Source organism: Trematomus bernacchii, unplaced genomic scaffold, assembly GCF_902827165.1.
Source record: "Trematomus bernacchii unplaced genomic scaffold, fTreBer1.1, whole genome shotgun sequence".
NCBI lineage: Eukaryota > Metazoa > Chordata > Actinopteri > Perciformes > Nototheniidae > Trematomus > Trematomus bernacchii.
This window is the reverse complement of record NW_022987313.1, coordinates 8,421,666-8,432,672: the sequence shown is the minus strand read 5'-3', so window position 1 is coordinate 8,432,672 and position 11,007 is coordinate 8,421,666. Positions and strand designations below refer to the sequence as shown.

The 11,007-nt window shown below is 40.5% G+C and overlaps 2 protein-coding genes across 2 annotated transcripts; one reads left to right on the top strand and one right to left on the bottom strand.

Annotated features, from left to right (window-relative positions):
- Window positions 1–246: 246 nt before the first annotated feature.
- msh4 (mutS homolog 4) lies at window positions 247–6,810 on the bottom strand. Its single transcript, XM_034125786.1, has 20 exons — window positions 6,630–6,810; window positions 5,986–6,159; window positions 5,740–5,903; window positions 5,510–5,620; window positions 4,881–4,996; window positions 4,624–4,797; window positions 4,359–4,531; window positions 4,170–4,237; window positions 3,942–4,016; window positions 3,783–3,847; window positions 3,526–3,695; window positions 3,039–3,175; window positions 2,830–2,933; window positions 2,504–2,628; window positions 1,641–1,841; window positions 1,412–1,530; window positions 1,190–1,318; window positions 817–991; window positions 647–735; window positions 247–474 (listed from the first exon to the last, which is right to left on the bottom strand). The coding sequence occupies exons 1-20, from the start codon at window positions 6,808–6,810 to the stop codon at window positions 277–279; spliced, it is 2,748 nt and encodes a 915-aa protein (XP_033981677.1). The 3' UTR covers window positions 247–276.
- A 576-nt stretch (window positions 6,811–7,386) lies between these two features.
- On the top strand, window positions 7,387–10,527 carry vcpkmt (valosin containing protein lysine (K) methyltransferase). The gene is made up of 5 exons (XM_034125797.1): window positions 7,387–7,652; window positions 8,362–8,475; window positions 8,576–8,648; window positions 8,786–8,905; window positions 9,029–10,527. The coding sequence occupies exons 1-5, from the start codon at window positions 7,396–7,398 to the stop codon at window positions 9,131–9,133; spliced, it is 669 nt and encodes a 222-aa protein (XP_033981688.1). The 5' UTR covers window positions 7,387–7,395; the 3' UTR covers window positions 9,134–10,527.
- The last annotated feature ends 480 nt before the right edge of the window (window positions 10,528–11,007 follow it).

Sequence of the window (11,007 nt, the reverse complement as noted above, 5' to 3'; positions counted from 1 at the left end):
ATTACCTTTGTCTACAACATTTTACATTACATGTATTACGCTATAAACCAGAGGCCATCATTTACAGTAATTTTACAACAGCTAAAGGGCGTTGTTGGGCACAAAGTGGATTATTATTGTTATTGATTGACAGACCGAAAAAAATAAAAATGAAAACACTGGCTTCAAAGGAAAACCATTTAATATCAAATAAGTAAATCTTAAACACTATATGTGAAGTAATGATAATCAAACACTGATATTTTTTGTAGCTATCACTGCGTCAGGATGAATCCGTCATTCCTCCTCTGTGTCCATGGACTCCGAGGGCCCTGCGGCCTGTAGCTCTGCCTCATATTGCTTCTTCAGGCCCTTCAGATACATTCTCAAGCTTTCGGGGTCAAGTCTGGAGTTCCTGGCAGTCTGCAGGAGGCGGGTGGCCAGGTGGTACACAGCTCTCTGCCTCTGTGTTTCCGGATCACTGTGATGTTTGGCCTGGAGCAATAATAAACCACATCATTAGGGTATAGTCTGAAAGGTTTATGGTAAATGAAAGCTTGTTTTACTGTTGCAAAATGTAGCTTGTGCTGTATAAAATCATGTACTGTAAATTAAAGGGACACATAAAACGTTGAAGATGGCAAAAGCAAATCATCGTGAACCATACCAGAAGCTGCTGGCTAACTTTGGAGGCAATTATTTTTGCCTCTTGAATTATGTTTGAAGGAAGTGCAGTCATTTCTGCTGCTCTCAGACCTAAGGAAGCAAAAACAAGCAGTGAGAAATGTCTTTGACCAGTTTAATCAGGATTGTATTCAGATTTTACCGACTCAGTACCATAGTGTCTTTCTTCAGAGCACCCTCGATTTAGCAGGTACGTGTACACCACGCTCTCTGCCCCGGTGTCCCCACTGCGTGTGTGCTGAACCTCCATGTGCTGGTTCTCCACGTTGGGATAAAGAGACTCCAGATGGCAGAGCTCCAGATAATGTGTTGCAAACAGAGTGAACGCCTGCAAACACCCAGGAAACAGCACACCTTAAAGAATTAAACACACGGTATTCCTGTATTGACTTTACCTCTTTGTTGTTGACCTAAGAGGTGTATCTCACAGACAATTGCAAGTTGTTAATAATGCGCATAGGAATCAGATTTGTCTGGTTTCCATTTAAGAGGAAGGAATGTCAGTTGAGGACTGTATGCATACTACCTTGAGGCTAAGGAGGAACTCGCAAACTGTGTGGCAGATGCCGATGCCTTCCTCAGCACTGGTTCCACGCCCCAACTCATCTATGATAATCAGGGACCTGTCACTTACATTGTGGATTATGTAAGCGATCTTTGGGGAGTAAATATGCAGTCAATCATTATTTAATTATTTATTTCGCTCTTAAAGAAAGTGAGAAGCCCTAATGTTAAAATACAAACATACCTCCTTCATTTCCAACATGAAGGTGGAAGAGTTTGTTTCAAAATCATCATCCACACCTATCCTGGTAAAAATCTGATCAGCAACACGAAAAGATGCATACTCAGCAGGGACAAAGGAACCTGGAATACAAAATAATGTAAGGGCGTTACTCAAAAAGTCAAATCAAATCCTGGCACTGTGCAGCTCCACATTCCAGATTCCTGCGAGGCTTTAGAGGTTTGCTGCTGACCTATCTGAGCCATGATCTGACACAGCGCCACCTGCTTGAGGTAGGTGGATTTGCCGCTCATGTTGGGTCCAGTGATGATGACAAAGTTGCTGCCCTCGGAGATGTAGCTATTGTTCGATACGGGCTGCTGTCCAACAATCCGCTCCAGAATGGGGTGACGACCCTGCTTGATGGCCAGCGTGTCTGTGAACTCTGGGCGCACTGGCAGACGAAGCAGAAAGAAAAGGAACAATCAAAATGACCTCTACTTGTTAGTATGTTGTTTACATAATAACTCTCTTCCATGCATGTCCATGGGATGATGCCAGTAAACTGTGAGTTAATTAATGTGAATTCTGTGAGTTAATTAATGTGAATTAATCTACATAATTAAATTCTTAAGTAAGCTGGTTGTTTAACTGAAAGGTTTGTGACAGGATAATAAAGCAGATTTTTCAAAGAGGAGTGTGCATTGGTTACAGCCAGTTAGCTCCTCCGCTGGGGGGATTTGTCTGGGTTAATACAGCGCACCAGTGCACACTTATGTAACAAGGGTAATCTGAGTACAGGCTGGCTAGGATAGAGGGGGGCAGGCAGTCAGCACATGTATCTGGAGATACACTTTCAGACAGCTGAGGCCCAGCGCACACCACCCACGTGGCTGATCGGGCTGGTGCTGCCCACGACCCCACAAAAAAAAAAGACCTGATGCCAGCAGAGCTGCCAGCTCAGTGGAGCAGTGTCTGACTGTTGTGTGTGACGTCGGCTGGGTGCTGACTTTGTGCACACAGCACTCCTTAAGACAACAGATCAGCATCCTGAAAGGTTCATTTGACAGTTTGACTGAATTGAGATAGGTAGTCGGTTCAGTGATTCATACTAACCATAGTCTGAGATGGTGCATGCGTTGGCCAGTGACAGCAACATGTCCAGCATGGAGACAGCATCAGAGAGCTTGTAAAGGCAGTGGATGTGCTCGTGGACAGTGCTTAGCAGCTGACATGTAACCCTGTGTGGAAGACAGGTTAGATGCTGCAGGGGAATAGTACTGAAGGAAGATTTGCTAACAAACAGTACCCTCTGGTGGACAAAAGGTAGAACACATGAATTAATCTAAATAAGCTGTTAAAATGAAAACTTAGACAGTGCCCACAAAACAATACATTACTGTGAATGTTTGGTACTAGTGATATGATCATGATTTCCTCACACATAGGACATATGGAAGATCTCCCTCAGGGCCTCATCACAGCGGTCATTCATCTTCATCAGGTCAGCAATAGTGAAGCCATAGTTGTTCTTGTGCTTGGTGACCTGCGGAGGCAGATGTTGAAATCAAGCTTTTGTGTTCTTTCAATAGTTAGATATAGCATTTTCTCTGTTCTTAGTTAGCCTGTTAACTCTCTAACTTGAGTGGACCTTGATGAACTCAGGGGGGAGTTTCCCTTCAGGCAACACCACCCCTTCAAGCTTCATCTGGATGAAGAAACCTCGAGCTGTGCTGAAGCTGGTACGCATCGGCAAACCGTATTTCTCCCCCGTCTGGTTCACCAGGCCTGTGCAACATTCAAAGTGTTTTGTTGTTTAAATGTTTTTGGCATTAAAAAATGGAAAAAGATTATGGCAGAAAATACTTTATTCAGACTCTCATATATGTAGAATATATATGTATCATATTAAAATGTATATATTTAGGTTTTGGACTGTCAAAACATTCAAATAAATCACATTGGACCTTTAAAATCTGGAATGGACATGTTTTAGTATGTTTTCTTAAAAGTATGGACCGAAACAAATAGAGAAATATTTGCCATATAATTATGATAATGAGAGATAATGAAAATAATGAATAGTTGCAGCCCTAATTGTAAGCCAAATATATCAACTGAACAGCCAAATGACACACCTGCAATGTCGTCCACTATCTCAGTGTAAGCTCTGCGTGCGATGTCGAGGAACTCGTTGATGTTGGGGCGGACAGCATAACACTTCTGGGTGCGCATGTTCAGGCTGCCCTTCACGTAGGTAGTATCCTCATTTATCACTGTCTTGATCTGCGCTAGGATCATGTCAAACCTGAGGATAACTCAAAAATATTGAGTGTAAGAAGTCTATAGTACATGATGGCAAATGTATATCAAACATAGTCACAAAACTTGGTACCTGTTGTCTTCCAGGGAAGTGCTGTAGGCCTTGAGCAGAGCTGTTTTGCAATTCTTTAACACCAACTATTCGAAAAGGGAAAATGCTTCAAACTTAATATTTGCCAACTTCATCATTCTCTAAATGGGTATAGAATGATTTAAAACCAATTTCACAAACCCGTAACCGTGGCACTAGGTCTAACGTGTGTTTCAGCTGAATGACGTGAGTAATTTTTGCTTCAGCAACCTGAACCTATAGGAATACAGAAACAAGAACTGATTTGTTAAAAGGCAGACAAACATTTCTCACATATTTTGGCAATTCAGTTAGCTAACATTTTCACACGCATTCCACTGCTATGAAATCAGCTTATACAATCACAAACACTGAAAGTACTGTATGTACCGTTTCCTGCTTTGGGATTTGGACGAGAACAGAGAGCAGCTGGTCAATGTCAAGGAAATGACCTATGGCTGTGCAAAAGAGCAGATATTGAAAAACTGTGTCATATTATTATTATTATTATATTCCCATCTTCAGTATGCACATGAATCTTTAATGTATCAATACAAAGCATTTGTGGTTATTCCTGACCATTCTTCAGGCCAAAGAAGAGCTCCTCGTCCTGCAGCAGCTCTTGTATAGTATCCAAGCGTATGTTGATGGTGTCTACATCAACCAGAGGCTCCAGAATATTGGAGCGCAACCTTCTAGCTCCACCAGGCGTTTTAGTGTGGTTAAGTACACCTAAAAGAGTATGCTCGCTCCTATACACAGATAAGCAGACAGATCACTTAATGCACATGATAATAAAAGCACTACACACTTAAAAGATGCTTTGACAGTCTCGCCCTCTTACCTGTGGTCTCTGTTATTGACCACCAATTCCAAGTTAGTGGCAGATGCTGAGTCAATCATTGCTGTCTGCTCGCTCCCTTTAAAGCTCACTTTGAGAGACTTGGCAGCGTAGACAGAGTTCTGGATGAACTCCAAATATTTCAACAAAGCAGCTGCTGCAGCTAGGCAATAATACCTGAAAACATAATGACATTTGGTAATAAAAAAATATTGTTACAGTACATCTGCTTCTATACATTAATGTACTCAGTAGCGTACTTAGTTTGCACTTCCATGATGACGGTGCCAAATTCTGGAGCACACAGCTGCTGAATGTACTCCAGTCCTTTCCTCTCATTAAAGTACTTCCTTTGGATAGCAGTGAAAGCTACACCCTGACAAACAAACATAATAATATTGTAATAAATATAATAATATGATAAATACAAATAGTATGACACAATAGCAGCTTTAATAACACATGTCAATAGATGGTACACACCATACAGAAGAGACAGAAAGGGGTGAGACAATAAGATTTGATTATGGATCGCAATTGAATAAATCTTTCGGGCTATTGTAAACATCCTTGGAAAGGCTTTTTATTTTGCACTCATCGTAGTAAAATGAAATACATTAGTGGATACATTAAAGCGTTTTGTTTTCTAACAAAATCCTGGGAATCCAATATGTTTTAGTGCCATTTAAGCATATTTTTATCATTGTCAGGATTACATTCTAAATCGCGATTATTCTGGCCTAAATGTCGCATAAAATCTTCCTATCGTCCCGTGCCTAGTATGAGTGAGTGAATACTGTAAGCATGAGTGATCTACTATCTTCTTTCAAAGTGGGTATTTTTGAACAAATGGTGTGTTTGACTCATAACAACTATTCTGCACAGGTACCGGGAAGTTCTCCGTGATGAGGTTGAACAGCTTGGTCCCTTTCCCCTTCTCACTGGCTGTGTCTGGCATCAGTATTTCCAGTGGCACCAATATGTGCATTTTGGTAATGACCTACAAAAGAGTAACATATGAGTGAGACAAGAGTTTCTTCTATTTTAAGAGTCTGTGCTGAGTGTAGCCATGATTTCCAGCCAATTAAGCATGTAGGTTAGAGCTTTTGACAACATTACCTTGGCATACGCCCCAGTGTCTGCAAACTGGGAAAGTATAAGCTCTGGGCATTTTAAGTTGAGACTAGCAATGCCAATCTCTCCCCTGGCCAAACCGCGGCCTTCAACCACCGCAACAATCACAGAGGCACCACAAGTTGACGTTGCAGAGGAACAGCTTGTTACTGCAACCAAAACATTCATTATAATTAGAATCACAGCTTCAGTCATGTTGACATGGTCAAACAGTATCTGAGGTTAAAGTACCAGTGTGATCAGTCAGTGGTGTCCGTGCTGGGTGTGTGCCAGGGGCCCCAGCAGACCCCGGGGTCCTCCTGAGTTTCGGTGTTCCTCCACGGCTGCGAAGGGAGGAGCTGTCCGAGGTAGTCGCAAGAAGTGATGAACTGGTCCTGTCTAACGTGTAGCTGTGATGGAGCTGACCTTTTTCAAGACAAATATAAGTATTTGAATGGAAATTCAGCATTGTTGTTGTTGAAATGTCTTCTGTCCAATAACAATAGCTTCCAATTCATGTGACCTATAGAATACCATTCCATATTAGATATTATTGCTATTCTCGACAAATAAGACAGACCTTTTGTATTTTATTTTAAGGCATACTCTGTTTCATACCAATACTGTATTAAAATTCAGCTTTTTTTGTTGAAAAGTCTCGATGTATGTCATAAGCTTCCATATAATGTAACCCATTGACTCCAAATCAATGCAGAATTGTAAAACTACACAGGTAAATCAGAACACACTTATTTTCAATGGAGTTTAGTGTTTTTTCTATGTTAAGAGATGTCCACTGACTGTTGACAGTCTTTAACTTCATTTGTAAGGCCATTGTTATAAAAGTAAAAGAAGCTAACATTGGTGCTAGCTTAAACTGCTACGGCTATCATCACCTGAGGCCATCCGGGGGAGCGATAGACCATGGCCGGAGCTCGAGCTGCCTTCACCTAAACTCTGGTGGGATGAACTGGACGAAGTTGAAGGGGGACAGTACGAGCTCGTTTCATTCGGCTGGCCCCATGTTTCTCTACATTCTGGGGTGTCACCTACCTCGTCTGTGCTGCTAGAAAACATTTAAAAACCTGGCAAAGGCAGATGAAGAGACCTAAATTACCGAACGTATTAATTCATGTTTTAAACTTTATGCTAGGAATAGCAAAAAGAAATGTGGATTGGAAGAAGTCCGACCGGAAGCTTCCAAAACCCGCCACACCGAAAGTACGATGCACGAGCCAAATCAGCGCGCGATCATGTTAGGTCCTAGCATGCAGCATCATCGGGTGTCAGTCACGATGGATTGTTTAACCAAGACTACTGACTGATTTAAATAAATATGTACATCAAACATTATATACACACAAAACATTGACATCGGTGGGACATAGGTACATATACAGAGTCAAACAAATACAAAGAGGTAAAGAAAGAAAATAAAGAAAGTGATTGAAAATATATTTGTCAAACACCCATTTGGTTTTGATTGCATTCATATTTTTTAAAGTGTTGCCATATTGAGAATGAGTGAGTAGGCTCACATCACTGGTTCTTGTTACACAAATAGTTATCTTGTAATAACATTCAGTAAGTGCACTTTTTTTTCTGCTTTTATTCTGAAAATAACACACCGGAAATCACGTACTTGTTCCTGCCGCTGCCAACATGGCGGCTGATGCAAAAGAGGGTGATTATTTTGTGAGAGAAATTGAGAAAAACGACGGCTTTTCCCTAAAAGTGAAGCAGTGCTACTTGGGAGATGTTGGCTGTGTTGTTTGGGATGCAGCTATTGTCCTGGCAAAATATTTAGAGACGAAGCAGTTTTATGATCCGTCCTCAGGAGTGAACGTGTGGGCTGGGAGGACTGTGGTGGAGTTAGGAGCTGGGACAGGAGTTGTTGGGCTGATGGCAGCAACACTGGGGTGAGAAAACTTACTTAGAATCAGAGTTATAATTGTGGGGGAAACTTCTGTGTAGCAATGCAGTGGGAGTCACCGACTCAGGAAGGAGACACGGTGAGAGTTCGAGCTTTTGATGTCAAACACTGATGGGTTTATTCAGAGTATCGGCCGGAGGATTCACATCACAAGTCAAAGAGTCAGAGGTTCTGACTTCACGGTAGAGTTCCCACGTCAATTCTGAAGAGCCTCTCTCTATGTTAGACCTTTTAACTGGTTCACAGAGAGTAATCAACATCTCTGAAGGAGTAGACTAAACAGCTGGGAACACTGAACCACTTGCGTCTGACACTCATGGCCTCAAAGATTTCACAAACACCGATAAAGCAGTCCCTCAGCGTTCTCACAACAATTACCATTCGTGCCAGACAAGTTGACCGGTCACAAACTGGTAACAACAACACATATGGCACCAATGCCTTTCCTTAAAGGAGATAACAGACGTCAGAGTAGATCATAAAACGTCACAGAGCAAAAGGTTAGATATCTAGAAGAATTATTCCTTAACAATAATGATACCTAATTGTTTAAATATTATTATACAAGTGTTGTACCTCCAACGTGTTGCTATTCAACAACGAACTAGCTGCTTTTCCCCCCTTGCTTTGGAGTTATGAACTAATAACGAACAGAATAGTAATAGATTGTTTTGATTGTGTTATAAATCCCATAGAGCTGACGTCACTGTGACAGACCTGGAGGATTTGCAGACCCTCCTGAGGTTGAACATCCAGGAAAACCAGGCACTAATCAAAAGTGGATCAGTTACTGCCAAGGTACTGAAATGGTTTGTACTTTAATTTTGTTATTTGTATTTCAGTCATATAACCCAATGTGATGTTCAACACATTGCAAGACAACGGCTTGATTTCTGCTCTCCTTAAAAGGGGTGAAGATGTGTCTGACTTCCAACCTCCCCCACATTATGTCCTTATGGCTGATTGCATCTATTATGAGCAGGTAATTTACTTTTACTTTGCCCTTAAATCTAATCATGAATATTTATAAAATGGTGCCGTATCACTTTCATTGCAAAACAGAACAAACAACTGTAGCACTGTATTTCTCTTAGTGACTTATAATACATTTCCACACAGTCTATTGTTCCTCTGGTGGAGAGCTTGAAGCTGCTCTCGGGGCCAGAAACCTGCATTATTTGCTGCTATGAGCAACGCACAGAAGGAGTCAACCCAAAAGTGGAGAATCAGTTTTTTGAGGTGAGTGACCAACTGTTTGTTCCATTTGTAAATACTTATAAACAGGTAATTAAGTAATAATACGTTGAAACGTATGTCATAACCTCTCAGTAAACCATCATGGTCGTTCGTGTTATCTTCTAGTTGCTGCAAAGAAACTTCAACTGTGAGGAGATCCCTTCAGAAAAGCAAGACCCAGAGTTTAGTAGTCCAGACATCCACATCCTGCACATCCGGAGAAAAGCCTGAGTTTGTGTCTACAGTAATCAGTATTGTACCCTAATACCCTATGGAAATCAGACTTCAATTTGTACCTGTTTTATATTTAATGTATCTTCATTTCTGTACTCGCTGTAACATTTTTTTAAGGAAATATATGTTTTGGATATATCACTAAAGAATGTACTTGATTTTTTTTTTTTAAAGCGAAACCATTGTAAACCTGTTTTTCGTAAACTTCAAAACACATGAAGATAATATCAGGAGTTTCATGGGTGTGTTTCATTGTAGGGCTGTGAAGGTAGATGGCAGACATGGGCAAGCAGAGACATGACAGACTATGCAGCCTATCCTTAATATAAAATGAGTTGTTTAAGCTAGACTAGATCACAAATTGACCACAATTAAACCATGGTTTCTTGGTGATTGTTTGGATTTTTGTCATGCAAATCTTTTAAATGTAAAAGACAGTGAAAGTTTGAGTTTAAAGCTCAGTAAACTGCAGCAAAATAAAAAAACATTAGACTTGCTGTGATTTTGCTTTGGACTGTTCAATATACATGTTTGTAGGTTATAACATTAGGATAATATGCAGGGTCACAAATTAGATTGATATAGTTGACCTTCCCCTAGAATGAGCAGCTGAGGTATGTAAATTCAGACATTACTGATTTGGAGCACTAGGGGGCAATAGTTGCCTTGAGTAAATACAAAGTATTTAACTTTGTGTAATGTTAAGCCTGTGCAATACAACCTATTAGATTATGACTACTAGTGAGGACCAAGATTGTTACATTAAAATTTAGTTAATTTAGGTTTTGAAATGTTATTTTTACCTTTTTATAACTTTTTACATTTAGAGAGGTGGGAAAATAAATAATGACTAAAACCTCCTTATCCATATGTTTCTGTAGCTTGCCCAGTTATAAAAATCTCCTAAAAAGCTTTTGCCCTGCCTGCGAGGGGAATTCCATCCCAAGCCCCAGATTAGCTGAAAGATTACGGCTCTTTTTCAAGCATAAACCATGAAGTACGCCCCACACTCCCACAGGCATGCAGGGGCCCCTCACAGCCTTTCATGCTGCACTCTGTTTACACAGGAGAGATGCAGTGTAATGAGCAGGGTGGCCTCCAACGCTCACACCAAATAAAAATGTTAATACTGAAGTTGACGGGTGAGGTTGACACTGAAGGTCCTATTAAATACCAAAATTACTTTATAAAAGATTACAATGTGGACTCAAGTTTGGTTATGTACATGCATTAATGTAATGTTCAATATTAGTGCTATAGGCTAACCTGTTTGCCTGAAATCTGCTGACACTGTACAGCAAACATCTGTGAGACCATAGTGTCTGCGAGCCATGAATATTCCTGAATTTAATGGTTACATTTTTTATTAAAATCGAACATTTCATTATCCATCTTGTGCGTTGTGTAAAAAGATCATTATATAATAATATATAAATACATAAAACAGCAGATGCTTTAGCAGTGTGTAAAGGTAATTCATGGTAAATCATCATTGTTTAAGTACAACATTATGAGACGTTTGCTCATCTGAAAACACGTACAGACACAAATAAAGTCCCTCCTGTCCCAACTGATATATTCTTTATCAACAAATTCCCCGTAGAGGCTTGGGAATGTAAGGAGGCGAAACAGAGAGGGATGAATCATGGTTAAATAATCTAAGCCCTGGATCCCTGTTGACCTAAATCAATGATATGGCCTAACACAAAAGGGATAAAGTAAGATGAATTGTCTTTATTCTCATTCTCTTTTACAGTTACTTAAATTAAAGCAGGTCATTTAAGATGATCACTCCCTGTGGCCCTTATCTGCCCTCTCACTTCTTCCAAGTCCAGCTGGGCTGCAACAATCAGACCAGGATATATGTCCGG

What these genes read in the sequence shown, in the direction of transcription:
- msh4 (XM_034125786.1), bottom strand. Translation starts at nt 6,810, where the DNA reads ATGTTTTCTAGCAGCACAGACGAGGTAGGTGACACCCCAGAATGTAGA. An exon ending in AGTTCCTCCTTAGCCTCAAG is followed by an intron (nt 992 to 1,189) that starts GTAGTATGCATA and finishes GGGTGTTTGCAG; the next exon opens with GCGTTCACTCTGTTTGCAAC. An exon ending in AAGTTAGCCAGCAGCTTCTG is followed by an intron (nt 475 to 646) that starts GTATGGTTCACG and finishes TTATTGCTCCAG; the next exon opens with GCCAAACATCACAGTGATCC.
- vcpkmt (XM_034125797.1), top strand. Translation starts at nt 7,396, where the DNA reads ATGGCGGCTGATGCAAAAGAGGGTGATTATTTTGTGAGAGAAATTGAG. An exon ending in CTGATGGCAGCAACACTGGG is followed by an intron (nt 7,653 to 8,361) that starts GTGAGAAAACTT and finishes TAAATCCCATAG; the next exon opens with AGCTGACGTCACTGTGACAG. An exon ending in ACTGCCAAGGTACTGAAATG is followed by an intron (nt 8,476 to 8,575) that starts GTTTGTACTTTA and finishes TCTCCTTAAAAG; the next exon opens with GGGTGAAGATGTGTCTGACT.